The following is a 22,025-nucleotide window of genomic DNA, read 5'->3' on the forward strand; positions in this document are numbered from 1 at the left end:
GGTGGGTGGACCCCAGAGGGCAAGTGGTGGAATAGACGGGGGCTGAGCAATCAGGTGGAAAGAAGATAGGCCAGCTTGGAGGGGCCAGGCCATGGTGTTAGGAGACAGGCCCCCCCGCCAGGGCCACCTGCCCTGACCTTTGCCCTGACCCCTGCAGTGTGACAGGCCTGTGCCGCCCCGTGTGCGCCCAGGGTTGTGTGAATGGCTCGTGCGTGGAACCTGACCACTGCCGCTGCCACTTCGGCTTTGTTGGCCGCAACTGTTCCACAGAGTGTCGCTGCAACCGCCACAGTGAGTGCGCGGGCGTGGGGGCCCGCGACCACTGCCTGCTCTGCCGCAACCACACCAAGGTGGGCACCCGTGGCCACCTGACCTTGGGACCCAGGCCCTTGCTTGCTTTTAGCCTGTGCTCAGGCTCCCCACCCGCCCCAATGCTGGGGCTAGAACCCAGGGCCACCTGCATGCTAGGCAATCACCCTGCCACTGAGCTACACCCCAGCCCTTGTGCTTAGGCATTTTGAGTCTCACTCGGAGCCCTGATAAGCCACTCATGGGGAAGCAGTGGCAGAGTCCTGTCCCAGGGAGATGTGAGAAAACTTTGGGGACACTGTTGTTGTGGACAGTGGGGAGACTGGGTCAGGGAGGGTGAGCATGTGGTGCTCAGGACACAGGGCTGGAAGTGAGCCCGTGAAGGCAGGGGCAGAGTGGCGGACAGGCTGGGACCATACATACCAAATGCCAAGGCTGCGTGTCCCCCGCCCTGTGATTCTGCAGCCCTTCTGACCGCTCACTCTATCCTGGGTTTCCAGGGCAGCCACTGTGAGCAGTGCCTCCCGCTGTTCGTGGGCTCAGCCGTGGGGGGCGGCACCTGCCGACCCTGCCATGCCTTCTGTCGTGGTAATAGCCACGTCTGCGTCTCCAGGAAGGAGCTTGAAATGGCCAGGAGGGAGCCAGAAAAGTACTCCCTGGATCCAGAGGAGGTGAGAGTCTGGGTCTGAGGGATGTGGGAGCAGGTGGCCTGGACTCCAGGGTCCTAGAGGAAGAGGGGGATGGAGCCTGGACACCTGGCTCCCAGGGAGGAGGGGGCTGCTCCATTTGTAATCACCCTGTCCTTTTCCAGATTGAAAACTGGGTGACAGAGGGTCCTAGTGAAGACGAAGCTGTGTGTGTGAACTGCCAGAATAACAGCTATGGGGACAAATGCGAGAGCTGCCTCCACGGCTACTTCCTCCTGGATGGCAAATGCACCAAGTGAGAGGAAGGGGGTTGGGGCCTTGCCTTTCTCCCTAGGAATCATTATGGACCCCCCAGCCTCCAGTCTTCTGCTCTCAGCCAGAAGAAGATAAAGTCACCAGGGGGCTCCAGGCCAGGGCAGGGTTGGGAAAATGAGCTGAGTTCTGAGGAGTTCAGAGTTCAGGGGCCCCCTCCCTTAGAAGCCAGAGCTGCAGAGCAGCCCAGATGGAGACAAGATGGGGGAGCAAGGAGAGGGGGTTGCTGAGGGGAAAGGTCTCCAAATGACCTTCCTATTCCATGTCTTCCTTCCAATGTTCAGGGAACTGGAATCAGTCCAACCTAGGTTCCAACCCTGACTGCCATTTAATGACTCTGCAGCCTTGGCTTGACCTCTGTGAACCTCAGAGGTCATGGGAGCTCCATAACCCCCATTCTCTTCTCCATCCTCAGATGCCAGTGCAATGGCCACGCAGACACCTGTAACGAGCAGGATGGGACGGGCTGCCCCTGCCAGAATAACACAGAGACTGGCACGTGCCAGGGCAGCTCCCCCAGTGATCGCCGAGACTGCTACAAGTACCAGGTGAGGCTGGAGAGGCAAGTTATGGGCCAAGTCCATATCTGCAAAGGATCAGAGGTGGGATGAGGTACCAGTCCTGGGCAGAACTGACACATGGTTCTGAACCTGTGGTCTTTGGATCAAGATCAGCTTAATAAATTGTTTCTGAGTCAGTTTCAGGCCCTGGGCAGTGATCTGAGGACCCAGACAGGCCTCTGGGATTTCCCAGACTGGTGCAAGAGACTATCTCCATTATATAGTCCTAATTCAGAGGTTGCAGGTGATGGAAAACCCATCTCATGGTACTTTAAGGAAAAAAGAAAATGTATTGAATCTCAAAACTGATGTCTGGGCCTACCACTGCCCACAGGGGAGAATGCGAAGTTCGTGGCGTCCTGGGCACTTCTGAACCTCATGTTCCTTGTTCCCCAGTAGACATCCTACTCTCTGACCTCACCGTGCTTTCCCTGTTTTCATGAACAGTCCAGGCCCTTTCATGGCTCCTTGCTTTGCCTCGTTGCCACTGCTCAGAATGTACCCTCTCTCTCGCTGGCTGTGGTGGCGCACGTCTGTAATCCCAGCAGCTCTCGAGGCTGGGGCAGAAGGATCGCGAGTTCAAAACCAGCCTCAGCAAAAGCGAGGCTGCGAGCAACTCAGTAAGACCCTGTCTCTAAATAAAATGCAAAATAGGACCCCAATCCCTGGTACCACCCTCCCTCCCCTGCAAAAAAAAGAACGCACCCTCTCCCATCTTGTCTTTTTGGCAACTCCCACTTTGAGATGCAGCATAAACATTGTCTCTGTGAAACTCTTCCCGATTATTCCAGATTTCCCCCAAATTTCTTGTTTTGCCACTTCCTATTGCACTTTGTACATTTGTTATAGTAATATTTGGAAATCAGTTTTGAAACACTCTTCCCTCATGATTTCTCAGGCAGGGACCTGGCATGTAGCCCTTGGATATGTGCTTGTGGAATGCTTCTTCACTTAGAATGGTCAACAGGTTGGCAAAATTTAGTTTTCTTTGACATTGTATTCCCCCTGAGGGTGTCCTGGGATTAAGTAAAAGCTCCCGATGGGGAGTTTACAAGGTTTACTGTTACTGATTTAACCACATTTTGAGGTGTTTTTTTTTTTCCTTATCAATAATCAAATGTAAAACTTGGGCTCATGGAACTCGTGGTTAGAAAGCATTGGCCTTGTCAATGGTGTTCTCCTAAAATGTCCCCTTCCAGATAGTGTATAAGCTGAGATTTGGTAAAAGACAGAAGTGGGTCTTGGCTGTGTTCAGTCTACAGATTACTGAGTTAATGACAGATGGGGTGGGGTAGAGGGTCCTTTGAATTTTGCTGGGTGAGGGTTGTTTTGAGAAAGAAGATTAAAAAAATTGAGGTCTGGGGTCTGCCTTCAGGAATGGCCACGTTCACGTTTCACACAGTGGCCTCAGGAGTCTCCTTGTGTCTGGACTCTGCTTTGCTCAGTGTTGGCCTCTTTCACAGGCAGGTTTTCCCCATGTGGCTGCTCCCACCCAGTGGGCTGGGGCTAACACAGGATCTCCTAGCCATTCTAATCCCAGACCCAAACCCCCTTGAGTCCATTTCCCTTTTCTTCTGCAGAGGAGGCTCCTGGAGCACCTGGCTGCCAGGCCACAGGCTTACCTCCCCCAAGGAGGACAACTCATGCCCCCTCTTTGGAGCACAGCTCCACCACCCACCTTCTTTCTCCAGGGAAGAGAAATCTCTTGCTCACCTCAATCTCTTCCTCCCACCTACAGAAACACCCAATCTGCAGAGTTACAACTCCACCCAAGGCGCCTGTTTCCAAGCCTTAAACCTCCAGCATTTCCATCCTGGACCAGAATTTTTGCTTTCTTGGTGTCCGACCAGAAGGCTCTTTGCCCTTTACTCGATAGTCCCAGAGATTAGTCCAGACCTCCTGCTGTAGCAGCTCCATTGCCTGCTCTGAAGTGGCAGGTTTTTTCAGTTCTAATAATCAGCGGTAGTAATATGTGGCGAGTGCCTGCTGCTGAGCTAGGCCCTGTGCTGCAGAGACAGTGGCAACAGCTCAGAGGTGGAAGGCTTGTCAAGGCTGTGCAGGGGCCTTGGTGAAGTACAGACTTAAGAGGAAAATAGGCTCAGAGACATTCAGCGTTCTGCCCCAGCTCAGGCAGATGATAGTATTTGGAGCCTGGACGGACTTGAATGGTTTCCACAAAGCTGAATAATCATAATAGTGATCATTCATCCAGTCAACAAGTATTTATTGAGCACCTACTATATACCAAGCACTGTGGGAGGCACTGGGGACCCAGTGGAGAACAGCACAAGCAAAAGGTTCTGTCCTTACAGAGTTTACATTCTCACAGAGAAGTCAGGAGTTACCAGATGAGTAAGTCACACATTGTGTGTACACAGTAGTGAGTGGGAAGGAGAAAAACTAGGCAGAAGCTGGGGTAGGGCTTGTTAGGTAGTAGAAATGGTAGATACAGTGAATGAGGAAGAAATGGTAGATAGTGGCACTTGTGGCCAATGTGAGTGTGTCACACGAGTAGACATATGGGAATAAGCCATCTAGACAGAGGATCAGCCTGTGCAAAGATCCTATGGTTGAAATGTACTTAACAGTCCAGAAGCACCTATGTGGGCAGTTAAGATGGACAACCCTGTGCCAGGTGCTGTGTGTACGATATCAGAAGTCCCCTGAGCTGGGTGTGGTGGCACATGCCTATAATCCCAGAGATTTGGGAGGCCAAGGCAGGATTGCAAGTCCAAGGCCAGTCTGGGCAACTTGTGAGACCCTGTCTCAAAAATCAGGATAAAAAGAGCTAAGGATGCGGCTCAGTGGTAGAGCACCCCTGGGCTCAATCCTCACACTGAAGGGAAATAAAAAGAAGTCTCCTGAGCGAGCGCTGGTTCCTGTCTACATATAGAGGAAGACTCAAGCTCAGAGAGGTTAGGGCACTGGTCTAGAGGACACAGCCAGCGAGGAGTTAGACTCCCACACAGCTCTGCACCTCTGAGCCTCAGAGTGCTGGAGCCTCTGCGGGTGACACCAGGGACAGCAGTGCTGGAGGGTCAGGTTCTAGCCGTGTTCGCACTGTGGCTGGAACATTCTAGAGTTTCACATGACAGTGGTGGGGCACTGGTGGGGACTTAAGGCTGTGGCTGCTGACAACAGGTGCAAAGTTTCTGTCCTGCTTGGGGGCCAGCCCTGTACCATGCTCAGTCCTGATGCCCACCTTCCCCTGTGTCCTTCCCACAGTGCGCCAAATGCCGGGAGTCTTTCCACGGGAGCCCTCTGGGGGGCCAGCAGTGCTACCGTCTCATCTCGGTGGAGCAGGAGTGCTGCCTGGACCCCACCTCCCAGACCAACTGTTTCCATGAACCCAAGCGCCGGGCCCTGGGCCCTGGGCGCACTGTACTCTTTGGCGTGCAGCCCAAGTTCACCAACGTGGACATTCGCCTGACGCTGGATGTGACCTTTGGTGCTGTGGACCTCTACGTCTCCACCTCTTATGACACCTTTGTGGTCCGTGTGGCCCCTGACACCGGCGTCCACACCGTGCATATCCAGCCCCCACCACCTCCACCCCCACCCCCGCCTCCTGCTGATGGCGGGCTGCGGGGGGCTGGAGAGGCAGGTGGACCAGGGGTTGGGAGTGGGTCGGGCCCCCCGGCAGAGCCACGGGTTCGGGAGGTGTGGCCACGGGGCCTGATTACATATGTGACAGTGACGGAGCCATCGGCAGTATTGGTGGTGCGCAGTGTGCGGGACCGGCTAGTCATCACCTACCCACATGAACACCATGCTCTCAAGTCGAGCCGCTTCTACCTGCTGTTGCTGGGTGTGGGAGACCCAAGTGGGCCAGGCACCAATGGCTCAGCTGACTCGCAAGGCCTGCTCTTCTTCCGGCAGGACCAGGCCCACATCGATCTGTTTGTCTTCTTCTCTGTGTTCTTCTCCTGCTTCTTCCTCTTCCTGTCACTTTGTGTGCTCCTCTGGAAAGCCAAGCAGGCCCTGGACCAGCGACAGGAGCAGCGCCGGCACTTGCAGGAGATGACCAAGATGGCCAGCCGCCCCTTTGCCAAAGTCACAGTCTGCTTCCCACCAGATCCTACTGCCCCAGCCCCTGCCTGGAAGCCACCTGGGCTCCCTCCACCTGCCTTTCGCCGCTCTGAGCCCTTCCTGGCACCCCTGTTGCTGACAGGGACTGGTGGCCCCTGGGGACCCATGGGAGGAGGCTGCTGCCCACCAGCCATCCCTTCCACCACCGCTGGCCTGCGAGCTGGACCTATCACCCTGGAGCCCACAGAAGATGGCATGGCTGGTGTGGCCACACTGCTACTCCAGCTGCCTGGTGGGCCCCACGCGCCCAATGGTGCCTGCCTAGGGTCAGCCCTTGTCACGCTGCGGCATAGGCTGCATGAGTACTGTGGAGGTGGTGGGGGTGCTGGGGGCAGTGGGCATGGAGCTGGCGCAGGCCGGAAGGGACTGTTGAGCCAGGACAACCTCACCAGCATGTCCCTCTGACTTACCAAGGGTCCTCAGCCACAGCAACCGAGTCACTTGATGGGACCACCCTGGACTGGGAACCCTTGGACACTGTCTCCTGAGAGACCACTGGTTCCCTCCCCTCCCCCCAGGGTCTCCTTTGTTCTGCATTCAGCAACTATTTATTGAGTACCTACTTTGTGCCAGGCACTGCTGTAGGCACAGAGCAAAGCAGGAAATGAGAGGATTCCTTGACCTTATCTGGGTTCTAGTGAAGGGAGACAATCACACACACACACACACACAGCAGGGTGGTTCCAGAGAGGGACCAGTGCTGTGAGGTCTCAGCAGGCTGTGGCAGTGTGGGACTGGTGTAGTCGACTGTGTATTCAGAGAAGCTAGACTGAGGAGCACAGGATGTGGCCATGGGAAGAGCTTCAGGAAACATCTTCCAGACAGAGGCAAAAATAAAAAAGGCCAGGAGGTGGGGATCAGCTTGTTTTATTGGAAGGCCTAGAAAACTGGCCATTATGACCCAGATCAAGTGTGAAGAGATGAAATTAAGGACAGGTTGGATGTTCTGGTCCCAGGTAGGTTTTTGGTTTTATTCTCAGGGTAACGGAAAGCTGTTGGAGGGTTTGGGGGTGGTGACAGGATCCATGACTGTTGAAGCAGTTGTTTAGCTGAGGTGTGGAGAATGGATTCGAGCAGGGGGAGAAGGGATGGCGGTGAGTGGATCAGGGTGGTGGCATTGGTGGGGAGAGTCAGGGCCAAGTGTAAGATAAGTGTAGAAAGGTTGCAGTGGTGTGGAGGTCAGGGTAGGAAGGGAGCACGTTCTGGGTGACCCTAACTCTAGCCTGAACCACAGGAGGAGAGTGGGTTCCTTTGTTAAGATGGGGAAAATGGGGCTTGTGGAGAAGATAAAGGGTCCAGGATTCAGGGATGAAGATATAGCCCAGTGGCAGCACTTTTCTAACCACAGGGCTCTGGGCTCACTCCCCAGTACCACACACAAGCCCAAGTTTTGATGTGAGATGCATTTGACATCAACTTCGGTCAGGTCCAGGTGGGCATACAGAAACCAGCAAGAGTGTTTCAGCAGAAGGAATCGAGTAGTGGGAACTGGTGGTGCTGCTGAGAGCAGCGGCTGAGAACAGGTGGGACCATGAGGTGGCCCAGCAGTGAACAAGAGCAGGAAGCAGTTCCTACCCCCTTGGGCTGGAGGGACAAAGCTGAGTGGTAACATTACCTGACCTGGGACCAGGGTCACCTGGTGAAACCAGAAAGATGGGCCAGTGGAAGGGAGCCTCAGAAGGGACGACCCCTGCCTGAGATGCCCCCCCAGATGGGCGTGGGTGTTGGTGAAGGCAGGGGTACCAAGGTTGGAGAGGGACTTGGTGGAGTGATTGCCCTGCAGCTCTTCCAGACAGTGTTGCCTTGACAACTTTGGAGCACTCCTCAGGAGCCACCCTTACCTGAGCCCCGCCTTGGACTTCTGAGCTCCTCTACCCCTTGAAGGCCATTTCTAACCATCTTCCTGAACTTGGGACTCTCCCCCAAGACTGCAACCCCTGTTTGCTGTTTTGGTCCTTGTGTGACTGGGACCACATCCCCTTGCTGTGGGGTCTGCAGTCTGAGAGACCCCCCCCCCATGTTACGTGCATGTCAGAGGCAGCAGGGACCACCTCATCTGAAGAGGAGGGGAGCTACTGAATCAACAAATAAAGAGTGTGGGGGACGACCCAGTGTCCCAGTGTGATCTTCGTGCAGGGGAGGGAGGCATGGATGTCAGCCCTGCACTGGGTCAGTTGGATAAGTGCCCATATTGTGGTGCACCTCCAAGCCCTGTGACCTGGACTTGTTTCCTGTGTCGCTTGTAGGTGGTGGTGGTGGGAGGCGGATATGGCGGAACTCTTGCTTCCCAGAAGGAATGAACCAAGGGCAGCTGGGACAGGAAGTTCTTTGACCAGGAGCAGGGACCTTGCCCTAGGTGCTTGCCATAAGAAGAAAGTTTGGCTCAGAAGGGAAAACAGACTGCCTTCGTCCCAGGTTTTATTCTGGGCCCTAATGTAAGAAGAGTTCAAACCAGGCAGCATGGAGACTGAAATGAGGCCCTAGCAACATGATCTTTCTCTAGTTAAGTATCTCAAGTTCAAAACTGAAAGCATCACAGGAGGGTCCCAAACCCTTGGACAAGCAAGAGCTCGGACTGAGGGCAGGGAGCTAAAGACCTCTATCTTCCAAAGACCTGTACTGCCTGGGCACCTGCTGGGAGTGCTCAAATGATCCCTTTCTGCCCAACCTGGCTCTGAGCACAAAGCTGGCTGCTTCAGGTGTGCAGGTGAGAACTTGGCAATATGTTAGGCTTGGGGAGTGCCTGAATCCAGTGGCCCATGGATAATATGGTATTTGCAGACTTTGTGGGCAATTTAGGGGATTTTCAGGGATTACTCTGACCACAGTGCCTCCAAGATGTATAGACTATGAACTTGGCGTGTATTGAGTGTCATGTGCTGGTGAGTTGACTTGGCATGTTACTGCTGTGGCCTCATTTGATTTTCCCCAAGAACCGAGTGAGGTAGGAGTCATGTGATCCCATTTTGAGGGGTGGGTACTGGGGATTGAACTCAGAGCACTCAACCACTGAGCCACATCCCCAGCCCTATTTTGTATTTTATTTAGAGACAGGGACTCACTGAGTTGCTTAGCACCTTGCTTTTGCTGAGACTGGCTTTGAACTCACTATTCTCTTGCTTCAGCCTACCGAGCTACTGAGATTACAGGCGTGTGCCACCACGCCTGGCTGTAATCCTCATTTTGCAGATGAGAAAGGATCATAGACTTCACTTGGATGTCCAGTGAGTGGCAGCTGCCATTTGAACCCTGCCCAGTGCCTGCCCTGCATGCTGTCCTACCTCCTGGGAAAGGAGCCCTTCCCTTAGCACAGGTCGCTGTAGCTGACAGCTTCCTAGCACGAAGCAGGCCCTAGAGCCAGGGTGTACAAATTGGGATTTCTGTTTGGGGATAAAGCAAGCCGAATTGACCAGCCTGGGAGCTGAGGGTTAGCAGTGAGCCATGCTGCTTGGAGACAAGAAACCCCGAATCACAGGAGAGTATATCCTGCCTAGAAAGGAGCGAAAGTTCTTCAGATCTCCGCATTATGCTTGGACCCTTTAGGTAGGGAACCTTCCTAGTAGTCACCCTGTAACTTAGCCTTCCTAAATAGAGCATATGCTCTATGACTGGCCCTTTTCTCTGTGACTCAGAGCCAGTCTTCCTTTGTCATCTGTCACTGACATGTGTATGCCCCTGTGTACTTGCCCTGTAGCGCATGCATATATACCCTTCAGGTTGACCTCTCAGCTCTCACTTCTCTCTGGACGCACTTGAATGCAAGAGGCTTGTGGTGGGTGAACACCTGGGAATGGGAGGTCAGAGGCCTGGATTCTAACCCACTTGTGGCTGCCAACATAACATCCTGGAGACTTAGGGAAAGGGGGAACATTCTACCAAGGGTCTATAACCCTCCAGGCACTGTGCAGGGTGCTTGGCATGAGTGTTTCAGTTTTCCCAACATCACCACTGAAAAACTTATTCTCCTATTTTGTGGATTTGAGAGCTAAGTCTCTTTAAAAACTCCGGGCAAATTAAGAGGCAAATTGGATTCTGATACAAACTAACTCCATTGCTCCACACAAAATCATCTTTTTTAAGCCTATGCCATCCACCTGGGATCACCTACACTGGGCCCCACACTATTCTGGGTTCTGGGGACACAGCAATGAACGAGGTCCCTACCTTTCTAGAGCTGATAAACCAATGAGGTACCTGATAATAAGTAAAGGGGAATGTCATATCTTGAAACATGGCCTGAAAAGGCAGTAAAGGGAGGTTAATACTTGCAATTTAAGCCAAGTTGGGAAGAAAAGTCCTCTCTATAAGATGATGCGAGCAGCAGTGGGGGTGAGCCAGACAGCATCTGAGGGAAGATCCAGAGCAAAGCCCCCAAGATAGGAGTATGCCTACCTCGCATTTAGAGAAGAACAGACCCACATGGTTAGAGCAGAAGAAATAAAGGGGATACAGCCTGATATTTTCAGCCTGAAAAGGAGAGTGGATGGAACAAGATGGGGGCAGCACAGTGGGTAGGAGTGAGATTTGGGGTATATTCTGAAAGTAGAGCCAACAGAATCTGTTGACAGCTCGGCACTGGAGGAAAGGGACAGGGACCCAGTAGCCACCACAGAGCTTGCTATTTCCTAAGATTGGGGAGAATGTGGGAGGTGGAGGGGTGGGGTGGGCCAGAAGTTAGGTTGGAATATGTTAAATTTGAGGCAGCTCTTAGATATTCTAAGTGAAGATATCACTTGATGGTTACATATGCAGATTGGGGGGGGAATAACATTAAATAAGAGTGACAATATGTTAATGTGGGAATAGTCTACCATATACACATAATAGTAATATTAACAACAATGATTAATTGAAGTCACACTTTGGCCTTTCTTTCTGTTCTATCCCTTGTCCTTATAGTAGCATTTTGGCATATTAGGGATTGATATACTCAGAGGACAAAACAAGCTCAGAAAGGTTTATGAATTCACCAAAATAACACAGCTAGTAAGTAGTAAGTAGTAAGAGTTGAGATCAGATGCCAAGTCTGTCCCATCTTGAGTCCTGAACATACTCTGACCTACTAGTTGCTTTTGCAGAAAATGTTACTGAGCAAAAATGGGTCTACTTGCTGCACAGTGGAGCCATTAGTTGAGTGGCAAGGTGGTGGGAGAGAAAGGCCTTTATTCCAATGATGATCACAAGATGGCGGACCAGCAGTCTGTTATCCTAAAGGACCATCTTGCTGGAAGCTGATTTAGGAGTGGTTTATTCATATAGGAGATGGTCGATTATAGTCTGGTGGGTGCCTTTTGACAGGTGGGAGTTTGAGGCCAAAAAGATGCTCAGCTGGTCTTTCTTTCTTTCTTTCTTTCTTTCTTTCTTTCTTTCTTTCTGTATTGGACACTGAACTCAGGAGCACTTTACTGCTGAGCCACATCTGCAGCCCTTTTTAATTTTATTTTGAGATGGCCTCACTAAGTTGCCTAGGGTCTCACTAAGTTGCTGAGGCTGCCTCAAGCTTGCGATCCTCCTGCTTCAGCCTCCTGAGTCACTGGGATTACAGGCATATGCCACCATATCTTGCCACATATGGTCTTAATAGTCAAGTTATAAGACATTTTTCAATTCTATAGATCTCAACAAAAACAGTGGACTTACATGCAATTTCCAACACATAATTCAGTGGACAGGCCAGAGGCTCTGTTGCTGATCACTGTAGGAAATGAAAGAAAGCATACTGCAGGCACACATGTGTTAGCCCAGCTACTTGGAGGTTGAGACAGGAGAATCACAAGTTTGAGGCCAGCCTCATCAACTCAGCAAAACTCTGTCTTTAAATGAATGAATGAATGAATAAATAGGTCTGGAGGTGTGGCTCAGTGGGGCAGCCCTGCGTTTAAATAAAATAAAATAAAGCAAAAACACACGTCACCTGACTATTGTCAGACAAGGGTCTGACAAAAGAAGGGTCTGACTTGTCAGACAAGGGTCTGGCTATTGAAAGACAAGGGTCTAGTGAAGTTAAATATGGAGTTGGGCATGCTAAGGGAGAGAGAGAGTTCTCTCCCTTAATGCTTAGCTTCATAAAGAGGGTTGATTGAGGAGGGCAAGAACCAGAGCACTGAAATTTCAAGGCACTAGGTGCTCCTTGAGAGGGTTTGCTGGGTGAGCTGGTTAAAACTCCTTGGAAAAGTGCCATCCCTCTCCCTCTGACTCTGAGCTCAGAGACATAAGTAGAAGCCAGAATAGTCTATACCCCTGATCTGTTCTGTTGGGCAGCTTTGTCTTTCCCTGAATTTGCCATAAGTTCTAGACCTGCAGATTTGGGGTCAACCAACAGAGGAGTTAACTTTCTTTGCACAGTCCTGCCATATACACTCAAACACAATGTGAAAACGAGTGCTCTGGGAAGTGCTTCCTGAGTAGCCTGAGGCCCCAACAACTCATGTCCTTGCAGAAGTCAAATCCAGCTCCCAGAGGCTCCTTTATTCCAGACTAGCTCTGTTCTTGATACGAAAGGCCATAGGGCATTCCTCGGCAGGAAACTAGTCTTATTGGAGACTTGGGAGGGCAGCTTGGCCCCTGGGCTGGGCTGAATTAGGAAAATGGAAAATTGAGCATACCATCAAATTGTGTCCCCAACTTCAGCCATTAGGGAGGGGTATTGCTAAAGATGGACGAGACAAAGTGTACTTAATCAAAGTACACATCGATTCCATTGAATTCCCAATTTCTTTTTTTTTTTAGAGAGAGAGAGAGATTTTTTTTAATATTTATTTTTTAGTTATTGGTAGACACAACATCGTTGTTTGTATGTGGTGCTGAGGATCGAACCCGGGCCGCACACACGCCAGACGAGCACGCTACCGCTTGAGCCACATCCCCAGCCCCTGAATTCCCAATTTCTGTTCTAGGTGCTATCAGGTGCTGTCATGTCCCCACCTCCTTCACCAAACCTCCCTCTCCACCCAGATTCCTTCCTAGGGAGAAAAAAAAAAAGGATGTAGCCGAGGGAGTCTGAAAATTAGAAGTGACATAAAAATATATTTGTGAAGTATAGACAAAAAAGAATCCCAATCACTGTTTAAAAATATTTTGTTTATTTATTTTTATGTGGTGCTGAGGACTGAACCAGTGCCTCACATGTGAGGAGCAAGTACTGTATCACTGAGCCACAAACCCAGCCCTCCTAATCACTTTTTGTATCCAAATTTTATTTCCCTGAACTCTCTCTGTTTGGGACCATTGAAAGCAAGTTTCTTATGTTCTTAGGATCATTCTAAAATTGAGGAAATATGGGGAGAGAGAGAGAGATAGACACATTACTAGAAATGTCTTTAATTTTAAAAAATTAGGGGCTGGGGATATAGCTCAGTTGGTAGAGTGCTTGCCTCCAATGCACAAGACCCTGGGCCCGATCCCCAGCAACACCCCCCCCACACACACACACACAAAATTAGCTTGGTCTGAGGATGTAGCACAGTGGCCGCCCACTTTCATAGCATGTATAAAGCCCTGGGTTCAATCCTCAGTACCACAGTAAAGGGAAAGAAAGAGAGAGAGAGAGAGAGAGAGAGAGAGAGAGAGAGAGAGAGAGAGAGAGAGAGAAGAGGGAAAAGAGGATTGATTAAGCCAGGTGCAGTGGCGCACCATTGTAATCCCAGCAACAAGGGAGACTGAGGCAGGAGAATCACCAGTTCCAGGCTTCAGCAATTTAGCAAGGCCCTCAGCAACTTAGAGAAAACTTGTCTCAAAATAAAGAGCTCAGTGGCAAAGTGCCCCTGGGTTCAATCTCCAGTACAAAAAAAAAAAAAAAAAGAGGGGGGAGTGGAGAGGTGGGGGAGTATTCATTGAACTAGAAAATCCTTAGGATGCCTTTCAGTTCCATAGAGCCTTAAGCTTCGCAGTTCTTTGTTTTGGAGATAGAAGTTCCCCAAACCTGTTAGTAGAAGCATGAAGCCAAAAGTCCACACGTATTGACTGAATTTAGGGGAAGGCTTAGATTTTTTTTTTTTTTTTTTTAACTTTACTGTTTGGACTCCGTTGAGACTGCCTTTCTAGTTTTGCTTACTTTCAGGATGTGGACAGAGCTTCACAATGTGCTGTTAAGGGGTTTGTGGTTTTGCTGTGTTAGTAAGAACACTTGGCCTCAGAGAGGTAAGACTCACAAAAGCCATATACACAGCCTGTCCCATCAGACGCCAGACTCCACCAAACTCCGTGCGCACCTAGGCTTCTGTCATGTCCCCACCTCCTTCACCAAACCTCCCTCTCCACCCAGATTCCTTCCTAGGGAGAAAAAAAAAAAGGATGTAGGCGGAGTTGGTTTTCAGGTTTTTATTGTGGGTGTATTTTTGGCGGTGAGACGGACTGCGGGGCAGGCTCTCCCGGGAAGGATCGGAGGCGTGAGTGGTGGACTAGGAGGAGGAAGAAGGGGGACGTCTTTACTCTCGAATCTTCAGTTCCCGCGCCATCTGGCAGAGGGCGCAGGGCAGACAGAAAGTGAGGGCCGCCCAATCGTGCCCGACGGAACCCTGGGGGGTGAAAGAGAGAGGTCAGAGCGCTGCCTGGGGTCCCACGGTGCCAGTCCCCAGCCCCCGGCTCCCGCCCGGCGCGCACCTGGATGCGGTAGCGCTCGCGCATGCCTGTGCGGAGGGAGTGCAGGCCGCCGGGCAAGTACGGAGCGCAGCAGCACTCGCCGAAGTCGTCGGAGATGCGGCAGGCGAGGCACAGCGGGGCGAAAGTGCCACACAAACCTGGGCGGGGCGAGGGCCGTCAGGGGCGGAGCCGACGGGCGCCTCCGGCCCGCTGCGCCCCGGGTGAGGGTCCCGGAGGGAATGGGGAAAAGAGGTCCCAGGGGGAATTAGGGTCGAAGGAGGTGGTTTAGTGACAGAGAGCGTTTGAAGAGGGAGCGGGGTCACAACTGGGAAAGTTGAGGGTCCAGGGTGGTGGCTGAGGGGGGAGGTTGAGGGTTGTAAGATTGTGAGGTTGGGATCCTAGGCGTGTTGGGGGTCCCAAGAGGGGGCAAGGGTTAGAGTGGAACTCAGAGCCCGAAGAAGGGAGGTGGAGTGGAATTAGTAAGATGGACGTCGGAGAGGCAAAGTGGCGTACATGTGAGCTTCCCTCCCCTCCCTCCTTCCCAGGGCACTTACAGACGGGCATGTCATTGCAACAGTCCGTGAGACCCGTGTGCCAGTCACTGAGCTGGGTCTGATAGCAGCTGCTGGCGCACTGGGGCTGACTGGTCACCGGGTAGGACATGGCTGCAGAGGTGGGAGAAGAAGATCAGCAGGTACCTTAGAGCCTCCTGAGACCAGCGCCCCTGCCACCCTTCCCTCTGCCGGGCAGTCTGGGCAGGGCCACCAGGCCGCCCACTGAAGGGACACCATTGCTCCTCCCAGTTCTTTTCTGCCACATCTATGCGTCAACATCCCAGTCTGTCCCTGTTGCCGCTGCCTCCTGCACATCTGGTTGAGCTGAGGGTAGGGGGTTCCTGCTGGTCTGAGGAAAGATGGGCACCACATCTGGGCAGGGCCTGAACATGTAGCCTCCTCCTCCACGTCTGGGCCAGGGGTGCTAGGTTCCAGCATTTCAGGGACCTCTGGGATGGAAGCAGGTGCCATTTGTCTTCAAAGCCAGGGTGCCCAGGGGAGGGAGACGGCCAGGTTCCAGGTACTGGGAGGGTTGCTGGTCCATCTAGCGATCCCACCTTTGCCTTTCACGTTGTCGTGCATCTCGAACTGCATTTTGCTGGCCCTGAGGATGTGGAGCTGTAGACGTCGGAGGTGGCTGTGGCAACAGCTGCGGAGTCTGTCCAAGGGTTGCGGGATACTGGGGAGGGGAGGGCAAGGGACTGGGGCACTGGGGGCAAGGCTTTTAGGGGAAGGGGAACTGGGGAGAAAGAGGCCAAGTCAGCCTGCCAGCTGGGAGAGACATGGAACCGGGGATGGATAGGGTGAGGGCGAGAGACTCGCCCATCTCTTTACAGCTGCCCGACAGACCCCAGAGGACCCTCCTCATAGTAGAGGCAGAGATAAAGAGAGAGACCAAGAGAGACAAAGGTAAAGGCAGAGACAAGGGGAGAAGGAGATCACAGCCAGGTACCCACAGAGGTCCAGCACCTCGATTCCTCTGCAAGCCCATTTCACAGAGGGAACACTGAGGCTCAGAGAGGTAAAGAGAAATGCCCCACATGTGATGGCCCAGGCCAAATGGATTAAAATAATACTGGGCCCTTGGATTATCAAACTCAAACCAGCCCTGCTCAGATTGAGAAGGCTGACTCAGGGAGCATTGAGAAGGACAGAGGTGCCAGCCTCAGAACCAAGGGCCTTGGGAAGGGAAGGGTGCTCCTACCTGCGACGGAGTGGAGATGGAGACAGGTGAGGGTGACACAGGCACTGAATTCTCTGTCTAAGGCCAAGAGCTGCTTATATGGGCCCAGCCACGCAGCCCTGGGCGGGGCTCTGACAGAGGTGCCCAGGGAGCCAAGCCGGTCTGGCTGACCCTCTTCCCCTCACAGGGATTTCCCGCCTTCCCTCTGCATTCCCCACCCCCCCACTTCCCTTCCACCTCACCTCTGCAAGTGTGTGTGTGTGTGGGGGGGGTGTCACGGATGGAGATGGAAACAGGAGTGGTAAGAGATAGAGCCGGAGAGACAGGGAGGGACCAGGGGCACAGCTGGGACAGCTCAGAGGCCAAAAGAGCAGGGAGACAGGGACAGGCAGGAGAGTGGCAAGATGGGAGGGAAGGAGAGAGACAGGAGGACACAGAAAGACAGTGAGAGACAAAGAGGCCCACAGATCTGGAGAAAAATAACAAAAAAGGAAGTTAGGATTTGGAGAAGAGAGGTGCAGAAGTGGAGGGCTACAGGGAGGGGCAGGTGAAGGGGAGCCCGACAAGGGGCAGGGGAAAGAGAAAGGTGGGGTGATGCAGGAGAGAGTCTGGAGTGGGGTTCTCCTTTAAGACTCTCATCATGCTTGGTGACTTCACCCTGCCATCTTCCTGGGAGACATGGTTCTCTCATTCAAGGCCAGGAGACAGGGCAGGGGCAGGTGGGTGAGTGTATTTTGAGGAATGATCCATGTAGGGACCAAGGTCAGGGGTCCACTCACCTCTACTCCGAACTGGGAAGAGAGGAGGCTGCAAACTGTGAAAGAAACTGAAGGATGTACATGTGACCCCTGGACTCATCGGGGTCCTCATAGGGCAGAAGATGGGGCTGAGGAGAGCCTGGAACCCTGAGTCTAAGGGAAGAGGGCTGGGGCCTGGACCCCTGGATCTGAGGGAGGGGGCTGGAGTCTTGTTAAGCTAGGCTGCACATTCCTGAGTAGGTAGGGTCCTGGGGTTTCAAACTGCGGGGCTCCAGGGGTGAAGCTGGGGGATAGATGCTCACGTTGCCAAAGTCTCCCCTCAACAGGACCGACGGGGTTGACATGACTCAGTGAGGGAAGCGGTGTTAGAGCTGGGTGGGGTTGCTAACATGGGCGTCACCCCCCAAAAATGTAGGAGGCACCAGAAAATTGGGGTGTCACCTATAGAGAAGGTAGTATCCGTCACTCCACTAGGTATGGACATGGGGTGATGGCAGATGGATAACCCGCTGGTCTGGGATCACAGCTTTCCCCCACGCCCAACACACCAGGGTCCAAGCCTCTCAGCACCTCCCAGATGGCTGGTTCTCTCTGTCTCCATCTGGGCAGTAATCCCTTGCCCGTGCACATCAGCCATAGGTCCAGGAGCCTGCATGCGTGGGGGACATCTCCCCACTTGCTTCCTGCATCCCTGTATCCCCATCTCTGCGTCTCCATGTGTCCAGTTCCTCATCTCTTTCTCCATCTCTGCAAATCTGTTTCTGAATCTCTGGGTCTGTCTCCCCCTCTCCCAGTCTCTCTCCTCCCAGGCTTTGTGCCTCTGTGTCCATATCCTGGGGTTTCTGTCTCCTATTTCAGGGTCTCTCCTCACCTCTCCCCATCTGTCCCCTTCGCAAGCCTACTCCTTGGGGGCAGCCATAGGGCCCGTCTCCCTAGCTGTCCAGACTATGGGTTCAAGTGACTCCATCATCTCTGAGGACCTTCAGGCTCCTAAGGTGACAATCTGAGTTGTTCTCAAGTTTCCTCTTCTGATACAGCCTGGGGGCCCCAATTAGATAGAGCGAGTCACATAGATGAGGAAATTGGGACTGGGAAAGCTGTGAGGTGGCCTGTTTGGGGGTGAGGAGAGCAGGGAGCAGGAAGAGGTGAGGTCTGGGGAGTTGAGGAGTGCTATGGCCCAGCCACTAGGCATCTGGCCTCTGTCCCCCTCAATGGGGTTGTCAGATACAGGGTGTCTATTTAATTGAAATTTCAGATAAACAATGAATATATTTTATTTTAGTGTTAGTAAGTTCCATGAACTATTTGGGACATACTATACTAAAAATTTATTTTATTGCTTTTTGTTGGTTTTGTGGTACTACAGATTGAACTCAGGGGTGCTTTACCATTGAACTGTATCCCCAGTACTTTTTTTTTCTAAAAAACAAAACACACACACACACACACACGATGTAGATGGACACAACACCTTTATTTTTATTTCATTTATTTATTTTTATGTGGTGTTGAGGATCAAACCCAGTGCCTCACACATGCTAGGCAAGCACTCTACCACTAAGCCACAACCCCAGCCCCTCAGTCCTTTTTTTATGTTTTATTTTGAGACAGAGTCTTGCTAAATTGCTGAGGTTGGCCTTGAACTTGCAATCCTCCTGCCTCAGCCTGCCAAATCATTGGGATTACAGACTTGCACCCCAGTACCGGGCTTGCGTCTCACTATGTTACCCAGGTTGCTCAAGTACTCCTGGGCTCAAGTGTTCCTCCTGCCTCAGCTTTGCCTACCTGGTGCTATAGATGTACACCTCCGTGCTGTGAGGTTTCTTGTATTTTTACTTGCCAAATCTGGAATCCTACCTTCAAAGAGAGGAATCTAAGACTACGGCCCCCTGTTTTCCAGAACCCAGATGTCCAGGCCCCAGCTCTCCTTTCTCTGGACCTGAGAGTCTATGTCCTAGTCCCCCTCATCCCCTCCCTGAGAATGAGTGGGGCACCCAGCCCCCTACTCTCTCAGCACATAGAAGTCCAGGCTTCTAATCCCTCTGCCTTCAGAATCCAGGCATCTGGGTCTGAACCCGGTTGCCCAACATGGGTTTCACAAGGCAGATTGTGCCATCCATGGTTCTGGTGGAACCGGTCTAGCTGAGCAGACAAGAAGGGGACCCTCCTTCCCATCCTAAACCTGCTGTTTCCTTGAGGGACTGCCCAGCGGGACAGGAGGGACTCAGGGAGTTGTGGGTGTGTCACTGGGTCTGGTTTGGGTGAGTTGTGTCTCAGTGTGTGGTTATGTGACTGTGTGGGGATTGTCTCTTTGCATTGCTTCTGTGCTCTCTGGTGTGACATGTGAAGGGTCCCTTTTATATCTGTGTTGTATTACACACCTGTGATTCTATACACTGTGCATTGGGTTGGGAAATGTCCTCAGTTATTGTAGTCCTACAATTCCTACTGGATTAAGGCGACAAATATTTATTGAGGGGTAGCCTTATGTGATGGAATCTGGAGCCAGAAGACCCGGGTTCACATCCTACCTACCTCTTACTGGCTGTGAAACCTTGGGCAAGTCATTGAACTTCACTGCTCTTCATTTTCCCCATATGTAAAATGGGTTGTTGCAAATAGAGTTGTTGAGAAGATTAAAAGAATTAATTCATGTGAAAGGCTTATGATTATGTCAGATACATAGGAAACATTTTGGAGTTGTGATGAGGATGATGGTGATGATTATGTTCTGTTCATCCCTGGAGATCTAATAGTGGACAAAATCCAGTCTTTGCTCATGTTCTTTCTAGCAGGGACTGGATCCATGGCTTATCAGGGGCTGGGCATATAATTGCAGAGCCGGGTCTGTTTGCATGTGGAATACGGTATTTCTGTAAGTGCGGGTGATTCTATGATGTGTGCTTTTTGGTGCTTGTAGGTGACTTTATGTGGCATGTGTGCCTCTCTGATTATGTGGGTGCAAATGCAAGATCACACCTCACATATATTACGAGGGAACGTGTTTGCTGTGAAACTTGTGTTTCCAACTCCAAGGTGCTGGGAGTGTGTCTGGAGCCTTAAGAACCCCTTTCTTAGCCCCATGCCACTCCCCTGTACATCCCACAGGTGACTCTGGGAGGCTGACTTCTTCCAAAATGAGCCTCAATTTCTGTCCAGTGAGGTTAGTGGGCCCAGTGGCTTTGGGAGAAATGCAAGGGTGAAAGGGAAGGTGGGGAGGAGACTGTGAGGCCAGGGAGAGGCTGAGGAACATGACAGTGACACAAAGGGAGATGGTGGGGTAGGGACAGAGGAAGAGCTGCAGAGACAGGTATTTGTCCCTGTGTCTCTGTGCAGACATGTTTATCCACGATTATGTTCTGAGTCTCTGCAATGTGTCAAGACTTCTAGGGGACATCTGTAGAGCTATCCAGATAGATGAAGACCCACTAGGAAGCTGTTACGCGCCCAGGGTGACCCACCTGTCACTTTGATGGACTACAGTGACAGTTCTGAGTGAAGGAGATGTGAAGATGGTGAGGGAGAGAAGGGCGCTGCCCATTTCCAGTCCTCCCTGAGGCTTGATCTGTTCAGATCAAAGTACTAGAGCCATGAAGGAAAGGACCCTCCCAGGCCAGGGGCCCCCCATGAATCACTTTCTTATCATCTCTTAATGGGATAATGACATACCTGCTTTGTCCTAATCACCATTTTCTACCCCAACTAGGCCCAACACCCATAGCAAGAAGGGTTAAAAAGCCTGGTGTCATGGAGACAAGGAAGGAAATACCTGGAGTCCCTATCCTTGCCACCCCCAATGACCCTGAAGTCTCAGCTTTCAGACCCTCTCCTTTGGTTCACTGTCTGCCCTTTATTCTCTCTTTGGGCCAGTCTATCTCTTCATTTGTATATCTCTGTCTGAATTTTTTTTGTGTGTGTGTGTGTGTGTTTTTCCTGTCTCTTTACATCTGTATCTAATTTTTTTTTTAAATCTGTATCTTGATTCTCCTGCACTGGACCTCAATTTTCTCACTTGTAAAATGGGGATAATAATAATAATGATAATAATCTGATCTCTTAGAAGTGTGAGGAGGAAGACATGAAATAATTATGTGAAATGCTTAGCACAGAACCCAGGTCACTGTAAATTCAGTACAAGAGAACTCTATTATTATTATTGTTTTATTATTTTTATCTCTCCATTGGTATCTGTGTTTTTCTCTTTGTCTCCAAGTGCATCTCAAGTCTCCTCCCTCCCTGGTATCCTTTTGTAGACAGCGCCCTGCCCCTGGCTTCTCTGGTAGGGACAGACGTGGAAAGGGCATATCCAGGCTAGAGCGTCTGTTCCCTCTCCTTCTCTATTCCATGCTCCACCTCAGGACACAGAACACTTGCCCGGGGGCAAGGCCTGGCTCCAATCCCATAAACAGCCTCATAAAATCGTGAGCCCCAAATCTGTCATATCTGGACACGCCAGTGACTCAGGATACAGGAGGCCAGGTCCCTAGATCTCAGTCTTTCAGGTTCCCCAGCCCACTCCTCTCTCAGACCCAGAAGTTAGGACTCCCCCAGTCCCTCCTTCTCTCGGATCCAAAGTCCCCTGCTTCTTCACGATCTAGGAGCCTGGCCTTGATCTCTCAAGACCCATGGCCTCTCAAGACCCCATCCTCCCTCAAGACCCAAAGATGAGATCAGCAAAGAAGTCAGGTATGGGCACCAGAAACCCCATTCTGGGCCATTCTGTCTCGGACCGCGCCCTCAGTCACCAGGCTCTTCAGTCTCACTTCAGAGGTGGGTCTGACACGTGAGGCATTCTTCTGGAGTCTAGCTTGCAATAAGCTACCCATGACGTCAGTCACTATCATCCAGCCAATAGACGCTCCGCTTCCCACCTCCCCAGGCCACTCCGGACGCTTTCGCTAGTGGGCGGGGCCCGCAGCCCAAGTCCGACGGCGATAGGTTCTCGTAAGTGCCAGTCTCCTCCAGTCCTCGCCAGTTTGCCAATAGTCTGGGAACGGCTGGGTCCCGATCCAGGTCGGTTCCGCAGAGGCCAT

General features: G+C 51.8%; 2 protein-coding genes across 2 annotated transcripts in view; one reads left to right on the forward strand and one right to left on the reverse strand.

Moving 5' to 3' along the window:
* The window catches only part of MEGF8 (multiple EGF like domains 8), a 40,532-nt gene extending 32,506 nt beyond the window's left edge, over positions 1-8,026 (forward strand). The window contains exons 37-41 of the mRNA XM_081274303.1: positions 158-350; positions 810-980; positions 1,121-1,251; positions 1,684-1,816; positions 5,054-8,026. Of these exons, the coding sequence (XP_081130429.1) occupies positions 158-350; positions 810-980; positions 1,121-1,251; positions 1,684-1,816; positions 5,054-6,322 (1,897 nt within the window). The 3' untranslated portion in view covers positions 6,323-8,026. The remainder of the gene's footprint in view (positions 1-157; positions 351-809; positions 981-1,120; positions 1,252-1,683; positions 1,817-5,053) is intronic.
* Positions 8,027-14,221: 6,195 nt separating this feature from the next.
* On the reverse strand, positions 14,222-15,472 carry CNFN (cornifelin). Its single transcript, XM_081274641.1, has 3 exons — positions 15,052-15,472; positions 14,519-14,655; positions 14,222-14,433 (listed from the first exon to the last, which is right to left on the reverse strand). The coding sequence occupies exons 1-3, from the start codon at positions 15,158-15,160 to the stop codon at positions 14,344-14,346; spliced, it is 336 nt and encodes a 111-aa protein (XP_081130767.1). The 5' UTR covers positions 15,161-15,472; the 3' UTR covers positions 14,222-14,343.
* Positions 15,473-22,025: the final 6,553 nt, after the last annotated feature.

This window comes from Spermophilus citellus (genome assembly GCF_964194105.1).
Source record: "Spermophilus citellus genome assembly, chromosome: 18".
Taxonomy (NCBI): Eukaryota; Metazoa; Chordata; class Mammalia; order Rodentia; family Sciuridae; genus Spermophilus; species Spermophilus citellus.

Bases quoted from the DNA above. Each gene is read 5' to 3' on its own strand.
- CNFN (XM_081274641.1), bottom strand. From the start codon at position 15,160: ATGTCCTACCCGGTGACCAGTCAGCCCCAGTGCGCCAGCAGCTGCTAT. The intron at 14,656-15,051 runs GTAAGTGCCCTG...CGCCCCGCCCAG, and splicing joins TTGCAATGACATGCCCGTCT to GTTTGTGTGGCACTTTCGCC. The intron at 14,434-14,518 runs GTGCGCGCCGGG...TTCACCCCCCAG, and splicing joins GCGAGCGCTACCGCATCCAG to GGTTCCGTCGGGCACGATTG.